The following is an 18239-nucleotide window of genomic DNA, read 5'->3' on the forward strand; positions in this document are numbered from 1 at the left end:
CTCAGAGAGGTTGGGCACTGTGTCCAAGGTCACACAGCTAAGCAGCTGCAGAACCGTAAGATTCAATAAGGGTCCTGTTGCCCTACCCCTAGCCCAGATATATGCTGATTCTCATTTCTCTCTCGCTGTCTCTCTCACACACACACATACACACACACACACACACCCCAGCTACTAGGGGGATCAAAGACCCACAGCAGACAAGTTGCAAGTCACACTTTATTCACTCTCTGGTTGGTCTGGAGGGTTGCTGGGCAGCAGGTCTGGGTCCTGGGAAGGAGGCATGGTGGGGAGGGTACTAGTTGGAAGGGTGGAAGGCGCCACGTTGGTGCCACTGCATGTCGCGGATGCGGCGCACAGACTGCACCTGGGGGTGAGGGGCCCCAAAGTCGCTGCTGTCCTTGTAGTCTCCCTTCTCCAGCAGGTACTGCAGCCCGCGGTAGCCGGGGTACTGGTAGCCAACCCACCTGCAGGACCAGAGGTGAGGGGAGGGTGAAGCGGGGAAACAAGAAGAGAAACAAGAGGCGAGGGGAGAGCATCCATAAGCCACTAGGAAGGGTGAAGCCTCCCAACCATTGCCACTTCCCAGGGGTAAGCAGGACACCCTTTCCACCCCACCCTTCCAGCACTGAGCCTCTGCTTTCTTCCTTCTCTTGATGGGGAGCTCACTGCCTCCTGAAGCAAATTTTGCCTGAAGGCCTGGTACTGGTGTCAGAGCAAGGGGGTGGTATCTTAAGCTCACTGAAGTTTAGAATAAGTCAGACCTTTGAATCATCTCTATCCACTCCTATCCCACCTCCAAGCTCAGCTGAAAGGCCAAAGAAGAGCTGGGGAAGGTTCCAGGGGCCTCCTGATGAAAGAGGTTCCAGGGGCTACTTAATGAAAGTGCTGGTCTTCTCTCCAGAAAATGGCATACAGGCCTGGCCTGCAAGGACCTGCCTGGCCAGTCTCTTTGGACACCTCCAGCTCTACTTTGCATTCTTATGCTCCCACATCTCTGCATTCCAGCCAGTGACCTTTGTAGAGTTTCTCAGACCTACCAGGCTCCCCCCACATGCACCACAGGGCCTTTGCACATGCTGCTCTTGTTGCCTGGGACGCTCTTCCTTGGCCTCTTTACCCCCGCAATTCCTACTGTTCCTTGAGATCTCGGCTCAAGAATCTTTTCTTCAAGGAAGTAGCTTAGACGCATGTGGATTCTTAAATTATTAACAGTTGCCCCTTCTAGACTGTTGGCTACACAGGGCAGAAGCCAGATCTCTTTAATCTCCTTCACCCTGGGCACCTAACACAATGCCTGGCATATGACAACACTGATGAATGAAAGAATGAATCGAATGAATGAAGGGAAAGAGGGAATGAAGGGGAACAGGAGCACAGAACTTTGCACACCACTTTAGGAGTCTGACAAACCCCAAGAAGCCAGTATGTTTGGCTAAACTGGTTCTGTTGTGGGGAAAGAGCCTTAATTTGTAGCACTTGCTGATTTCTATGCTGTAAATGCACCCACTGTGGCTGGTTTCAAGCTACCAATGATTAGTCAACCAGTTCACACAAATTCTGAAAATGTAAGAGTCGGTTCCAGGCTGGGTGCGGTGGCTCACACCTCTAATCCCAGCACTTTGGGAGGCAGAGGCAGGCAGATCATGAGGTCAGGAGTTTGAGACTAACCTGGCCAACACAGTGAAACACAGTCTCTACTAAAAATGCAAAAAATTAGCTGAGCTTGGTAGTGGGCACCTGTAATCCCAGCTATTTGAGAGGTTGAGACAGGAGAATTGCTTGAACCTGGGAGGCAGAGGCTGCAGTGAGCTGAGATTGTTCCACTGCATTCCAGCCCGGGCGACAGTGCGAGACCCCATCTCAAAAAAAAAAAAAAAAAAAAAAAAAAAAAAAGCTGATATAAGCTATTTCCAACACACTGCTGCCCAAAGCTCATCTGTGAACCCCCATGGAATCCAAATTTTTTTTTTTTTTTTTTTTTTTTGAGACGGAGTCTCGCTCTGTGGCCCAGGCTGGAGTGCAGTGGCCGGATCTCAGCTCACTGCAAGCTCTGCCTCCCGGGTTTACACCATTCTCCTGCCTCAGCCTCCCGAGTAGCTGGGACTACAGGCGCCCGCCACCTCGCCCAGCTAGTTTTTTGTATTTTTTAGTAGAGACAGGGTTTCACCGTGTTAGCCAGGATGGTCTCGATCTCCTGACCTCGTGATCTGCCCGTCTCGGCCTCCCAGAGTGCTGGGATTACAGGCTTGAGCCACCGCGCCCGGCCGGAATCCAAATTTTTTACCATGAGAAATCCCTCATTGCTGATGGCCAGGGTCGATGTGCCCAGGAACTTCAATTCAGTGGAAAATGACACCTCCTGTTCCCAAACTTAGGGACACATGCAGTCAAAGGCAGCATGGGCTGGTCCTCCTGCTTCTCACAGCTTTCAGACTACTCAATTCATTCCTTCCCCTCCTGCCTCAACCTAATCCTCCCTCTGCCTCAACTTGCCTCTCTGACATACATGTCTTGCTTACTGGGACTGAGGTAAAGGCCAAGGTTTCTCCACTCCAAAGGCCATTTCCCCAAAGGCAGCTCTAGGGAGAAATTCAGGGGCTGTAAGCCACCTGTGGGCAGAGAATTCCCATTTACTTTCCAGTGGGAAGCCAGAGGTCAACAGAATACACTGATGTGTGCAAGATCACCAGTGTATACAGGGCAGAGCAGGACTTAGGACCCCGGAGTCTCAGTTCCTGGGGCAGGGTGAGCCAGGGCTGGCAATGCACTTACGTGCCACTCTGCACCCGCACAGATGACACCTTCTCCTGGTAGCCGTGGGCGTGGAAGCTGGGTACGTCGTCATCTATGATTTCCATCTTCTTCCCGGTGAAGTTCGGGTTTTCATAGAGGATGATCTTGTGCTCTTGGCTGTCCTATTGGCAGAGGATGTGGGGAAGTGAGTATGGGTGACGGGGCCCAGGGTTGGCCTTCCCACCCCATGCTCATGCCCCAGAATTGGGATCCTCATGTCCCACACATCACTGTCTGCCCAGTGCACCTACCACGTGTCTGTGACAACTGCTGTTGGATTGCAGCCATTTGTTAAGTTTCTACTGGGCCATTTTCATGTAACAGACACTCTGCAACACTTTGGGCAATATTTGATTCTGAAATGTCATTTTTTCCTCCTATGCCTCAAGTTTCTCTTTTATAAATGGCAGCTACGATCTACCACCCACTCACAAGTGCACATTCACACATGCACACGCAGGCGCACACACGTGCACACACACAGGCGCGCTCACACAGGCACACACACGCACACCCAGGCAGGCACACACACACATGCACAGGCTAATTGTGCCTCTAATAGGCACCTGAGATATTTTGATTTTTCTTCATTTCTGCGTCTCTTCCCATCCTCCTGTTCCTATAACATTTTCCTTAGTTATCTAATCCTTTAAACATTTTCAGTTTAAGATAAGATTTTCAGATAAGAAAACCCTTATCCCTTAGACATAAAATCCTTTTATGCCATTTGGCACATGAGAAAAATGAGGCACAGAGAGGTCAAATGATGTGCTCGAGGTCACGGAGCTGGGAGCAGCACAGCCAACATGGGAACCTGGGTCTGTGGGTGTGAAGTCCAGTGTTCTCCAACCTTCCAGTAGGTCCTGGGAGGAGCTAGACTGGGCTTGGAGGGTTTAGGAGTGTAACTGAGCAGTGATGGGCCCTGTCCCCTCCCCGACAGTTTACGCACTCACACACTAGTAAGAATCAGGATCTCAGAAGCACTGAAAACTCACACTGGCACGAGTCTTGAAGAAGAGCTAAACCACCTTCTCCTCCAGTCCTGAACTCAGAATTTCTTGTATTTCTGAAGGCTACCAGTTATTGAGCAATGATTCTGTGATGGGAGTTGCCCAACCCTGCAGGGTGGGGGGCACCAACCACGTAAAATAGAATGTGAATAGTGCCCTCTGGAGCATTTCATAGTTTTGTGATTGGAGCCCCCTGGAGTTGCGCAGCGTGACAACCCTCAAGCTAATAAGCACATTGGAATCTCAGGACGGTAGATACCAATATGCCCATTTTACAGATGAAGAAACTGAGGCTCAGGGAAGTAAAATGACTTTTGCAAGGTTACCTAGTGAGGAGGTTCCTCACCAATCAGAAGGGGCACAATGCTAGAGGGGCAGGCTCCTTCCTGGTCCTGGGACCTCCAGCTCCAAGGTGGCAGAGACAGAAAGTAGGATGATGGGCAGAGAGAGGAAGTAGGATGATGGCAGGGGGCTCACCACTTTGATGGGCCTCAGGGAGCTGAGGGAGTCCGTCCTCCGGCTGCTGGTCCACGAGTCCCAGCGGGGGTACTCGCCCTTCTCGAACACAAACTGCTCACCCTTGCAGTTGGCCTGTTCATAGCCCACCCAGCTGCCATGGAGACAAAGAGAAAGGGGGCAGGTCAGTTCCACTCCAAGCTTCCTATGGCAGGATCCTGGCTACTCACGTTGACCCCCGGGGTTCACTCTTGCCCAACCCAGCAAGATGTAGTAGCCCCACCCGCACCTTAACATTGCAAATCCAAGTGCACAGTCCCCTCCGTTATCCAGAACTCAGTGCTATGTTGCCTTTAACCACCTGGAACACAGTTAAGAAACAAGAAGGCAGTCTAAATAATGGCCTAGCAACAAATACCGATATATAGACGCCATGCACTAAAGCCAATAGTATGCTGGTAAGTTAATAGCCAACTCTCAAAAAAGCAAAACAAAAATTAACACTCTTGATTTGCAGTGTTTGCCAATTTCCATGGTGTAAATGCTCCCACTGTAGCAGATTTCAAGCTATGACAGGGCTGCAAGTGGAGCTGGGGAGAGAGATACACAGTCAGCCTTCACCACTGAGAACTGACCCCAGAACCCCTCTGTTGTGCCCAAACCCCTCTCTTTGGATCTGTTTCTTCTTTTGTCCCTGTTGTTAGACTCTGCCCAAACTCTGTTTTTGTAGATCCACATTAGAAGAAAAATAGGCCGGGCGCGGTGGCTCAAGCCTGTAATCCCAGCACTCTGGGAGGCCGAGACGGGCAGATCACGAGGTCAGGAGATCGAGACCATCCTGGCTAACACGGTGAAACCCCGTCTCTACTAAAAAAATACAAAAACCTAGCCGGGCGAGGTGGCGGGCGCCTGTAGTCCCAGCTACTCAGGAGGCTGAGGCAGGAGAATGGCATAAATCCGGAAGGCGGAGCTTGCGGTGAGCTGAGATCCGGCCACTGCACTCCAGCCTGGAGGACAGAGCAAGACACTGTCTCAAAAAAAGAAAAAAGAAAAGAAAAGAAGAAGAAAAATAGTACATTAAAGAGGGAGGGATGGCCTTCAGGTCGGGCATGGCTAATAGAGGAAGGCAAAAAATAGGAGGAAAAAAACACAAATCTCAAAATGATTAGCATTCTGGGGCCAACCAGTGCAGAGGCAAACATTTCAGCATGTGCAATAATGGCTGTTCAGAGGAATAATCTAAGTTATTAATGAAAGAGGAGATCATGCTTATTATCCTCTTTTGGAAGAGTAGTCTTGATCCAGCAATTCTACTTTAGGCAATGGGTCCTTAGAAAACAGTTGTCAAGGGGCTGGGCGCCATGGCTCATGCTTGTAATCCCAGCACTTTGGGAGTCTGAGGCGGGCAGATCACCTCAGGTCAGAAGCTTGAGACCAGCCTGGCCAAAATGGTGAAACTGTGTCTCTACTAAAAATACAAAAAAATTAGCTAGGCACGGTGGAGCATGCTTGTAATCCCAGTTACTCGGTAGTCTGAGGCAGGAGAATTGCTTGAACCAGGGAGGCAGAGGTTGCAGTGACTTGAAATCGTGCCATTGAATTCCAGCCTGGGTGACAAGAGCTACAACTCCATCTCAACAAAACAAAACAAACAAACAAAAGCAGTTGTCAAGGGATCACAGATATCTGAATAAGGATGTTCATTGTGGCATTGTTTATAATATCCAGTAACTGAAAAACTTAAACATCCTACAATCAGGGCCTGGATATGGCATATTCAATCATGGACTGTTACAAAGCCATGGTAAGTAATGACATAGGATGTGAGTTATCAAATGTAACTGGTGTAACTATCACCAGGTAAGCTTGTTAAATGCAGATTCCAGGCTCCAGAGCTAAGTTTGATTTAGTGGGACTGAAGTGGGGCCCGAGAACCTCCATTTTAAAGCATCTCCCTTCTGTGAATCTGACGTGAATTTTCCTCAAATGACTTTGAAAAGCACCAACATAAAATGCTATTTAATGACATGGAAAGAGTTCATGCTACCTTGTAAAGTTTCCAAAGTGAGTAATAAAACATCATGTTTAGTATGATCCAAGTTTGATTTGATTATACACACACAGAGAGAGAGAGAAACAGAGAAAGAGAGAAGGAAATCTAAATTCATACCAAAATCTTAATAATGGTTACTTCTGAGTAGTGAACAGAAGTCATATGGTTTTTTGCCTTAAACCATATCTTCTTAGTTTTAAACGATAAATGATAGTTAATAAAAATATTAAATGTTATGTTTTTAAAAAAAGAAAGCACAAGAGTGTAAAATCTCTTTGGGAAATTTTTTTTCATCAAAATATTTGAAAAGGCAGCTGAAAATCAGATGTGATGCTTAAACAGTCAAATCTCAGTTATCCAGAAAGGGAGTCTCTTGGACGCAACAGATTCCCTGAGCATGTCAGATGACCAAGGCTTGGCATAGTCACTGCTTTAGCTATGTTCTGCACATCTTCAGGTTCTGACCCATGTAGGGCCGTGGAACTCTGCAGAATTCCCTGAGAACCTTGAGGTGTGGTATGGCTCACCTTAGGATCTCCAGCCATATCTGACTTACTGGCCACCAGTGGACATTTCTACATCCTGAGGCATTGACAGAGAAGGAGTGATGAGAGAAGCTGTGGTTTGTGTCCTAGACACTCTGCAGGCTCACATAGGACTATGCTCAGCTACATGACATAAGGTGAGTCAACCATTCAGCTCCCCTTCTCTCTTGGATACAGACCTGGCTCCCAAGTGTGCCAAAAAATCTGTAAAGACCCAGTATTGTCAGGATTTGGGAAGGGAGGAGGGGATGCAGAGCTGGGACATCCAGCCTTAAACCTCCCAGGATTGAGGACACTCCTGGAACCAGAGATTGGCAGTTCTAAAAGCTTCATGAGTCACTATGTCCATCTTCCTGCCTTGACCTCTGTATCAGGCTTTCTACGTGACCCTTTCCCTTCATCCCCAGAGCACATGGTCATCCTTATCCTACAGAGGAAGAAACTGAGGCTCAGAGGGGGAAGGTCCTGGTCCAACATCACACAGCCCAGAAGTGGTGGAGCCTGGATTTGAACCCAGCTCTATCTGACTGCAAAGCATGAATTATCTCCATACACTGCCAGTCCCCAAAACTTGGTCCCCAGATTGCAGATAGGAGAACAGCAAGGGTAGATTCCCCCAGTCCACAACCTGATCACCTCACCCAAAGTCCTTGACCAGGAGAGGCCACCCAGGTACTTACGGTCCAGCCTGCACTAGGACAGAGCCTGCCTTCTCCACGCCAGTCTCCTTCAGGTTGGGGCAGGGCCCATTGAGCTCATGCGAGTGGCCTTGAAAGTTTTCCTGCTCAAAGATGATGATCTGCAACAGGAAGCGAGAGTCAGACCCTCATCATGATGAAGAGGAGTGACAGTTGGCTGATAGACATGGGGAGGGAGCTCAGAGAACCCAAAGGATGCTGAAGGGTTCACCTCCAGAGTGACAAATCAAACATAAAAATCAAACAGCCCTGGCTCTGGCTATAAGCAGCTATGGGACCTTGAGCCTGCATTTGTCCTCTCTAAGTGTCAGTCTCCCCATCTGTAAAATGGGAAATAAAGACAGAACCCAGGCCGGGTGTGGTGGCTCACACCTGTAATCCCAGCATTTTGGGAGGCTGAGGTGGGAGGATTGCTTGAGCCCAGGAATTCCAGACCAGCCTGGGCAAGATGGCAAGACCCCACTTCTAATTTTTTTAAAAAGAAAAAGAAACTGCCTTGTGATATTGTTTGTTAGAAGGATTCAGGGGAGCATAGTTTGCACACCGTATTTGCTCTGCTTGTGGGAGACATAATTATGTTAATTAAGAGATATGGTACAGATTCCAATAAGTGGCAGAGCTGAAATTGGAGCCCAGGCTTGTCTGATGCAGCTGAAATGGAAGCAATACTTTGCGAACCCTAACATGTGCACGTAGCACCTGGGATCTGGATAAGTGCAGTTTCTGAGGGAACAGGTCTGGGGTGCAGCCCTGGATTCTGCATTTCTAATCATCTCCCAGGTGATGCTGGTGCCACTGGCTTATGGACCAAATTAGGAGTACTGACGTGCTAGACCACGCGTTTGAGCTTCTCCTCTTCCCATTAGAGCTGCACCAGTACCTTCATATACACCCCTTAACCTCCATTTCGCCCATAAAACTACACACACCTGGGCCCTTTCTCCAAGCCTCCACAGAATTCCCAGGTGTCCCTATGAGCTCCCCCTTGAAATACTTCTTAAGAGGACTTCACTCTCCTTGCCTCACCTGGTATTATCAGCCCAAGAAAGGGGGCTCACGAGATCCCCATCAGGGAAACTGAAGCTCTGCAAAGTGAAGAGACCCACCCAACATCTCCCACATCCAAATTAACCTTGAGGCTAGCTGCCACCTTTCATGGTTCCAGTGAGAATTTTGGAGGCAGAGCTTTTCCAGCCACATTTCCCCAGCAAACTGCCCCTGGATGACGAGATGGGCTCAGGTCAGCACCCTCCCAGTGGGGGAAGCTACAGAATCGACATGGTCAGCACAGGCTGGATAAACATAGCCCTGACTCCCAGGCCTGGAATTAGCCACACAAAGAAAGGAAAAGGGGTACCCCACAGGGCTTAGAGGTGAATTCCATGGGCTCAATCCAGCCTTTACAATCAGTGACCCAGCCCTTTACGGTCACTGACTTGGCCAGAGATAGGGTCAGGAGACAAGGGCTCCATTGTGTCCTGTTACATCCAGTTGTGCAAACCTAAAAAGCAATTCAATACTCTGGGCCTCAGTTGTCTCATCTGTAAAATGGGGAATCAAGAATGTGGAAGTTCAGGGCTAGTTTATTATTACCCTGGCCTGGGAGACAAGAGCTTGCGGGCGGTTAGCACATAGTATTTGTGCGGCTTGTGGGAGACATAATTACGTTAATTAAAAGACATGCTACAGATCCCACGTGAATAAGTGGAAGAGCTGAAACTGAAGCCCAGGCTTGTCTGATGCAGCTGAAATTGAAGCAGCACTTTGCGGACTCTAACCTGTGCACGTAACACTGGGATCTTGATCAAACGCAGTTTCTGAGGGAGCAGGCCTGGGGTGCCCACCTGAATAGGGGTAGGCAGGTGAGGAAGGGTAGTTTCTCCATGCATTTGAAAGCCCAGAAGCTCAGAGGACCCAGGAGCTCACTAGCATTGTTCGATTATTAATCAATAGAGTGGAGGGCAACATTTTACAAATTGTCTAATCCTTTAAAACTGCACTGTCCCACACAGCAGCCATTAGTAACATATGGCTACTGAGCATGCATAATTAGTCCATACTATTACTTATACCGTGCTCTAAGTGTAAAATACACATCATATGTTGAAAATTCAGAATGGAAAAAATAATGTAAAATATCTGCCTAATAATTCTTATATTGATTATACATTAACATGGTCATCTTTTGGATATATTGGGTTTCATAAAATATAATACGAAAATTAATTTCACCTGTTTCTTTTTACTTGTAATGATGTGGCTACTAGAAAATTTTGCATTACCTATGTGGCTCACATCATAGGTCTAGTGGACAGTGCTTCTTTTTTCCAAACTCACCCAGCTCATTCCCACCTTGGAGTCTTTGTGACTGATGTTCCTTTTGTCTGGATGCTGTCATCAACCCTCACCCCCATTTTAAATTTTTCTGTGGAGATGGGATCTCACTATGTTGCCCAGGCTGGCCTCAAACTTTTTGGCTCAAGCAGTCCTCCTGTCTCGGCCTCACAAAGGCACCCCCAATTTTTACATAGCCGCTTCCTCACTTGACCCAGGTGTGTGCTCAAAGTCACCTCCTCAGAGAGGCCCTCCTGGAACACCTGAGCTACCACAACCATTGCAACTCTCAGGAGCTCCTTCCCCTAGTTTACATTTATTTGTAGCACTTCTCACTACTGGAAATCATATATTCATTTATTGATTGTCCTTCCTCTGGAAAGTAAGCCCCATAAGGGACAGATCGGGGTGAAGAGGTGAGGGGCTGCATCTGCTCAGGCTTCCCTGGCCCAGGAGGCACCGAGTCAGACCAAGGGGCCATTCCTGAAGGAACCTGTGCCTGGAGCTACCAAAGCAGAGAGGCACAGGAGGGCAGCCAGGTGGGTGCTCCTCGATAGAGGTTTGAGGGCAGACTCGGTGTGACAAGTCTCTGACATTGTGATAAGATCCTGCCGCCCTTGGGTGGGCAGGTGGATGAGAAATCAAAGAAGGGATTATTTGATGGTGTTAGGTGGTTGCACACCCCGGGCTGCGTGTTAGGTTGAGCCTGGTTTCTTTGGCTCTCACAACTTCCCTATGCAATAAATCTGGCTCCTCCTTTTACAGAGATGGAACTGAGGCTCAGAGGGATCAAATAATTGGCCCGGATCACACAGCAGGTGCAGAGCCAGGACTCACACCCACCTTCCATCTACTAATCCCATCTCTGACTGATGATAAGGGTCTACTCCCGTTTCAGGGAGCCCTGTGGACAGTAAGGTGTGGGAAAACAGGTAAGGGAGAGAAACTGAAGTCTCCAAAGCCGGAGGCTGGTACTGGGAATCCCAGCATGCCAGCTATGGGCTGGGGAGGGACTCTCAGAATCAGCCCCAAGTGTGTAGGTAGGGGAGACTGAGTCCCAGAGAGGGGCAGGGGTGGAGAGGGGTGGAGCCCCAAGTGTGTAGGTAGGAGAGGGGGTACCTGTGAAGAAAGATGCCAAGCCCATTTTACAGAAGGGCAACTAAGTCTGGGAGAGGAGCATTGCATGCCCCCTCCTCCGAGAGGTACCCACCTTGGGGTTGAGGGACTGTGGTTTGCCCGCCTGGGTCTGGTGGTCTGAGGCCATGGTGGACTGTCCCGTGCAGGAATGACCTGGAAGACATAGGAAGCAGCAGTGAGGACCTGGAGGAGCCACTGACTTTTTCACTGTGTGGGGACTTGGGACCACTCCTCTCTGGCCCCAAATATTCTTCTTTTCCCCCTGGTTTCAGGCTGTCCCAGAACTGTGGGGTCTGTAAGCAGCTACTTGAACTTCTGTCCTTAGCTTCATTTATATCTATCCAGGCCAGCTCCAGGAGGAGGGAAAAATGAAGTCTACTCCAAAAAAGGGGGGGGGCAGTGATAAACTGAGCTTAAATGAGGTCCCAAGTGGGTCCCCAACACTCAACCCCAGACAATGGATACCATGCAGAATATAGAACAGTCAATCCCAGAACTTCTGCCTTTATGCAGAAATTTCCTAAATAAAATTGTGTGGAACAAACAAAGCCTATGCATTGGCTGTATTTTGTGGTGTGGTGGTGCCCAGTTTAGGAACTTACAAAGTTCCCTGTCCCCTTGCTGTTTCTCCCACCCTCTCTCTGGGACTCCTCTCCCCATCCCGGTACCTAGATTTCTCTTCTCTGCCACTGGTTTTACATCCCCATTAGTGAAATCATCTGATACAGAACCCATGTTACAAGAAAGGGAAGAAATGGGTGCAACGGTAGAAACCCAGGCACTGTGGCAGGCAGCAGGATAGACCTGCCTTAGCTATTGAGAACATCAGAAAAGTCTGGAAAATTGTCAGCCTCTTCCCACTTCCTGCAGGAGGGGTGATCAAACCAGGCTGTGTTTCCTCAGGGTTAAGAGAGGAAGCCTGGCCTTCCTATTCAGAGATAATGCCCAGCTTCCAGAAGCCCCTTCCACATGAAAGGCCAAGACTGGATGTTTCCCAGGAGGAAGAAATTCAGTTAAGCACCTTGGGAGCCAAACCTACTTCTCTCCGGCAAGAAACCAGCCCTCTGGGCTTGTCAGAGTGCCTGAGGTCCTGCCCTATCGCTTCCCAGTCCTGAGTGTTCACAGACTGAAGAAGCTCAGTTGGTCCAGTTCAGGAGCAGTCTCTGCTGCCTACCAGAATTGAGACTCTGGGCAGTTCACATCCTCTCCCTATGCCTCAACTTCCTGTTCTATAAAATGGGGGCAGTAATGATGTCTAATAATACCTGTGAACAGATTGTGAGGATTCAATTATGTAATGTATAAAACCGGAAGCACTTGGCCGTGGTCCCAGAACACACTCAGAATGCAGGAAATGGCAGCAATTGTGGCATCATTAGAGTCATTTCTACCATGCTTTAGTGGCATTGAAATAATCTGTTGCTGGGAGCTGTCACATACCTTAGGCTGCATCCTACCCGTAGCACTCTCAGAGACTGGGCACAGAGTGGGTGGCCCAGAATTGCAGATGTGGAGGAAAACTGACTCACCCACCTGGAAACAAGGCTGAACCGTCACTGGTTTGATTCTTGCAAAACCCTCAGTTACATTCTCCTCCTCAGCGACTGACAAAACAACGATGCTGATAGTCTGTTCAATATTAATAATAAGGAACATTGCTGCAATACCCACTGTGTCCCAGGCACTGTGCTGGATGATCCACCTACCTTCTCTTGAATCCTCACAATAAAGAAGCCTTTTTGACCCCCTTCCCGTTTACCAGAAAAGAAAACTGAAGTTAACAGCATTGAAGTCTCTGCCCAAAGTCACTTGTCAGAATCCAGATGCTCCCATGCTTTCCGGCAGGGGTGAGGATGACAGAAAGAAGGGAAGATAAGCAAAAGAGGCAATCTTACCAGTGACACCAGCCCCTGCGAGTGCTGTGAAGCTTGGCCAGCGGGAGGTGGCATTTATACCTTCCCCAGAAGTGCCGGTGCCAAGATGAGTGACCGCTGTGTTCCTGCGAAAAGCAGGGTGAGAATGCTGGATTAAGCTCTCACCAAAGCTCGGGTCAGCAAATGCCCACAGACATTGTGTCTCTGCACAATAATGTCATTAGCTTTCAGATTCGGCCGCGCCGGGGTGGTCAGGCAGCTGGGCAAGGAGATGCCCGCTTTGCATGCATCAGCCGTCCGGCTGCCAGGGCTGGGGGCACACTGGGTTCACTGGTGCGCTCAGTCAGGCCCTGAGGCATGGCAGACAGAGGAACATCTCAGTGGACCTGGGGAAGAACAAGTAAAGAAGGGTGGTTTGGCAGAGCCTGGGCTTCATTCATCTACCCATTTATTCATTCAACAAATATTTGCCGGGCATCCATTTGGTGACAAGCTCTGTTCTAGGGGAGAGTGTCAGGAAGAGGATCTACCCCAGCCCAGGCATTTCAGAAAAGCTCCTGGGAGGTAGCGCATCCCTCAGGGATGGAGAAGAGGAAGAATAGGGTGGGGGGACAGGTCCAAGTAGAAAGGGTCCATATACAAGGAACCAGCATGGTGTATTTCAAGAAGACCTGAAAACAGGTTAACAAAGCTAAAGCATGCCATGTGACAAATAGAGCCTGTGCCAGGTGGACAAGGTGGGCAGGGCCTGATGTTGCAGGGTCAGGGAGGACAATTATGGAGAGTGCATTTTATTCTCAAGGCCTCTGGCTGTTTCTCTTTCTTTCTTTCTTTCTTTTTGAGACGGAATCTCGCTCTGTTACCCAGGCTGGAGTGCAGTGGTGAGATCTCGGCTCACTGCAACCTCTGGCTCCCAGGTTCAAGTGATTATCCTGTCTCAGCCTCCCTAGTAGCTGGGAGTATAGGTGTGCACAACCAGGTCCAGCTAATTTTTTTTTTTTTTTTTTTTTTATTTTAGTAGAGACAGGGTTTTGACGTGTTGCCCAGGGTGGTCTCGAACTCCTGAGCTCAGGCAATCCAACCACCTTTGCCTCCTAAAGTGCTGGGATTACAGGCATGAGCCACTGCACCCAACCTGTTTCTTAACCACTGACCTAGAGTGAGGCACTCTTAGATCCCTACCACTGGCCCTGTCGCTGCCATGTGGGTGCCCAGCCTTTACTCAGTTTCTTTGTTTGTTTGTTTTTTGAGATGGACTCTCGCTCTGTCGCCCAGGCTGGAGTGCAGTGGCATGATCTCGGCTCATTGCAAGTTCCGCCTCCCGGGTTCACGCCATTCTCCTGTCTCAGCCTCCCGAGTAGCTGGGACTACAGGCACCCACCACCACGCCTGGCTAATTTTTTGTATTTTTAGCTGAGACGGGGTTTCACTGTGTTAGCCAGGATGGTCTCAATCTCCTGACCTCATGATCCGCCTGCCTTGGCCTCCCAAAGTGCTGGGATTACAGGCGTGACCCACGGCGTCTGGCCTTTACTCACGTTTCTTTAGTGCACATACCTTCCTTGCAGCCCAGGCTGTGTCTTGATCCAATCTGAGACTTGGAGACTGGGTCAAGTATACCTGCTTTCCCCTGTCTCTCATTTCCTTAATGTACATATGCATGCACACACACTACGTACACATGCCCTAGCCCCCTAACTGAGCTGTTCCTTTTGCAGCAGTCATCACCACCCAACATTCTGTTACTCATTTATTTTCTGCCTTTCCAATGAGGAGATAAGCACCACAAAAGCAAAGAAGTTGTCCGCCTGGTTTACCATAGTATCGCCAGAGCCCAGTGCCTGACACATAGTAGATACTTGTTTTAAAATCCCAGGGCTGGCCAGGCACAGTGGCTTACGCGTGTAATCCCAGCACTTTGGGAGGCCAAGTCGGGTGGATCACCTGAGGTCGGGAGTTCGAGACCAGCCTGAGCAGCGTGGAGAAACACCGTCTCTACTAAAAATACAAAATTAGCTGGGCATGGTGGCACATGCCTGTAATTCCAGCTAGTTGGGAGGCTGAGGCAGGAGAATCACTTCAACCTAGGAGGCAGAGGTTGCGGTAAGCTGAGATCATGCCATTGCACTCCAACCTGAGCAACAAGAGCGAAACTCTGTCTCAAAAAATATAAATAAATAAAAATAAAAATAAAAAATCCCAGGGCTGCTATAATAAAGTGTCAAAACTGAGTGGCTTAAAAACAACAGAAACTGGGAATATAAAATGGTGTTGCCACTATGGAAAACAGTGTGGCTGTCTCAAAAAAAAAAAAAAAATCCAACATAGAATTACCATATGAGCCAGCCATTCCACTTCTGCGCATGTGCCCAAAAGAATTGAAAGCGGGGAATTGAAGAGATATTTACGCACCCATGTTCATAGCAGCATTATTCACGATAGCCGAAAGATGGAAGCCACCCAAATGTCCATCAACGGATGAATGGATAAACACTATGTGGTGTATCCATGCAATGGAATATTATTCAGCCTTAAAAAGAAAGGAAATTCTGACTCCAACATGATGAGGCTGGAAAATGTTATGCAAAGTGAAATAAACCAGACACAAAAGGACAAATATTGTATGATTCCACTTATATAAGTTACCTAGGGTAGGCAAATTCATGGAGACTGGAAGTAGAATAGAGGTTACCAGGGGCTGGGAGGATGGGGGAATGGGGAGTTATTGTTTAATGGGTACAGGGTTTCTGTTTAGGATGATGAAAAGGCTGGGGATGGATAGTGGTGATGGTCCCATAACAATGCCACTGAACTGTACTCTTAAAAATGGTTAAAATGGTTAATTTTATGTAATGCAATATTTTACCATAAAAATGTCCAAAAACCCCCCAGAAGTTTATTGTGTAATTCTGGGGGCTGGAAGTCTGACATCAAGGTGTCAGCAGGGTCATACCTGCTCCAGGGGTCCTAGGTGAGGGTCCTTCCTTGTCTCTCCCAGTCTTTTGTGTTTGCTGGTAATCGTTGGTGTTCCTTGAATGAGAGTTGTATCACTTTAATTACGTGGCCATCTTCTCCCTGTATCTTCACATCATCTTCCCTTAGTGCGTGGCTGATTCTATGTCTAAATTTCTGCTTTTATAAGGATACCAGTCATGTTGGCTTAGGTGACTTCATTAGGTAACTTCACCCTGATGACTTCGTTTTAAATTGCTTCCTTCTGTAAAGACCCTATGTCCACATAGAAGGTCACATTCTGAGGTACTGAGAGTTAGGACTTTGGAATATCTTTTATGGACACAGTTCAGCCCATAATAGACCTCAGTCAATATTTGTTGAATAAATGCATGAATTCAAGACCTGGCTGTGTCCTTATAAATAAGAAAGAATTCCTAACATTTAGATAGTATGAGAGCTTGACACGAGTCAGGTACTGTCCATACTCATCCTTTTTTAATCCTCCCAACATATTCAAGAGGGAAGTATTGTATTTATTGATCATTCCATTTTATAAATAAGCCACTTGCCCAAATTCACACAGCCAGTGAGTAGCAGGACTAGGCTTTATGGATTGAGCCCTGAAACTGTCTGGTTTCATTAATTCAATCCTCACAATCCTCTTTGAAGTAGGTATTATTAATGTCGCCTAATACAGATTAAGAAGCCAAGGCTCCTAGAGCTTAAGTAACTTGTCCGAGATCACACAGCCAGGAAGTGGTAGGACCAGCGCTTGAACTTAGATCAGTCTGATTTCAAGATAAACGCTCTTAACTTTTAAACTATACAGCTTCCTACTGAACTCTGGAACTTAGTGAAGTTTTTCTCCTCCAGGCCTCAATTTCCCCATCAGAAATAAGGTCCTTGGTGCCGAGACCAGCTTGGTCAGGGCACTAGAGGAATTAAAGACACACACAGAGAGAAATATAGAGGTGTGAAGTGGGAAATCAGGGGTCTCACAGCCTTCAGAGCTGACGGCCTCAAACAGAGATTTACCCATGAATCTATTAACAGAAAGCCAGAGATAAGCATTGTTTCTGTAGATTATAGATTAACTAAAAGTATTCCTTATGGGAAACAAAGGGATGGGCCGAAATAAAGGGATGGGTTGGGCTAGTTATATGCGCAGGAGCATGTCCTTAAGGCACAGATTGCTCATGCTATTGTTTGTGGTTTAAGAACCACTTTAAGCGGTTTTCTGTCCTGGGTGGGCCAGGTGTTCCTTGCCCTCATTCTGGTAAACCCATAACCTTCCAGTGTGGGCGCCATGGCCATCACGAACATGTCACAGTGCTGCAGAGATTTTGTTTATGGCAAGTTTTGGGACCTGTTTATGGCCAGATTTTGGGGGGCCTGTCCCCAACACTTGGTCCCTGCACCATGTATGAGGTTGGTGCAGAAGTAATCACGGGTTTTTGGCATTAATTTTGATGGCAAAAACTGCGATTACTTTTGCACCAATCTATTATTCTCATCGAGGAAGCCATCAGGGTTCCCACTGGCTGATAGAAGTGGTAAAATGTGCTAGGGAGATGTTTGATTCTTATTCCTATTTTTACAGATAAGCAAAGTGAGGCTCAGAGAGGAGACTTTCTCGTCCAAAGGCTCACAGCCACAAAGTGGTAGAGCTGGGATTTGAACTGAGATTTGAATTCAGAGATTTGTAGACTCCAAAACCCTCAGTCCACCCTACTTCTCTTACCTCAGTTTCCTTCTCCTTCACACTTGCGAAGAATTAAATATTTTGACCCATGGACATTACACTATTTGTAATTATACCCTTTGTAAAATGAGCCAATCATATGAAGCCCTCAGTAGCAGCTCTTACAAATATTATAGAAAGCGCTCAGTAACTATAGCTTTCATGCTATTCATTATTACTACATCTGTGCGGATGGCAATGCTTTAAAAGACTTTTATATTTCTTTTCACTCCCTCACTCAAAGTAGGTGCCAAGAGACTGTCAGCATCCTGCCTGTTTCTTTCTACTCATTCATTATTCATTTCTACTTCCAGCAAATGTGTCACCTGTGAACTCAGTGGGGAGTGATACAGATAGGGTCCCCACCATGGTGCAACTTATAGCCCACAGGTTCTTGCCATCTCAAAATGCTTTGCCTTTTTAAAAATTTGAGGTAGGGTTGGCCGGGCGCGGTGGCTCACGCCTGTAATCGCAGTACTTTGGGAGGCCGAGGTGGGTGGATCACAAGGTCAGGAGATTGAGACCATCCTGGCTAACACAGTGAAACCCTGTCTCTATTAAAAATACAAAAAATTAGCCAGGCGTGGCAGCGTGTGCTTGTAGTCCCAGCTGCTGGGGAGGCTGAGGGAGGAGAATGGCA

At 47.8% G+C, this 18239-nt stretch overlaps 1 protein-coding gene across 1 annotated transcript; it reads right to left on the minus strand.

Moving 5' to 3' along the window:
- Positions 1-201: 201 nt before the first annotated feature.
- On the minus strand, positions 202-12993 carry CRYBB2 (crystallin beta B2). Its single transcript, XM_023185777.1, has 6 exons — positions 12925-12993; positions 11103-11182; positions 7541-7659; positions 4284-4416; positions 2776-2918; positions 202-467 (listed from the first exon to the last, which is right to left on the minus strand). Exons 2-6 carry the CDS (start codon positions 11154-11156, stop codon positions 299-301), a joined length of 618 nt encoding a protein of 205 aa, XP_023041545.1. The 5' UTR covers positions 11157-11182; positions 12925-12993; the 3' UTR covers positions 202-298.
- Positions 12994-18239: the final 5246 nt, after the last annotated feature.

The sequence above is a fragment of the Piliocolobus tephrosceles genome, chromosome 19 (assembly GCF_002776525.5).
Source record: "Piliocolobus tephrosceles isolate RC106 chromosome 19, ASM277652v3, whole genome shotgun sequence".
Taxonomy (NCBI): Eukaryota; Metazoa; Chordata; class Mammalia; order Primates; family Cercopithecidae; genus Piliocolobus; species Piliocolobus tephrosceles.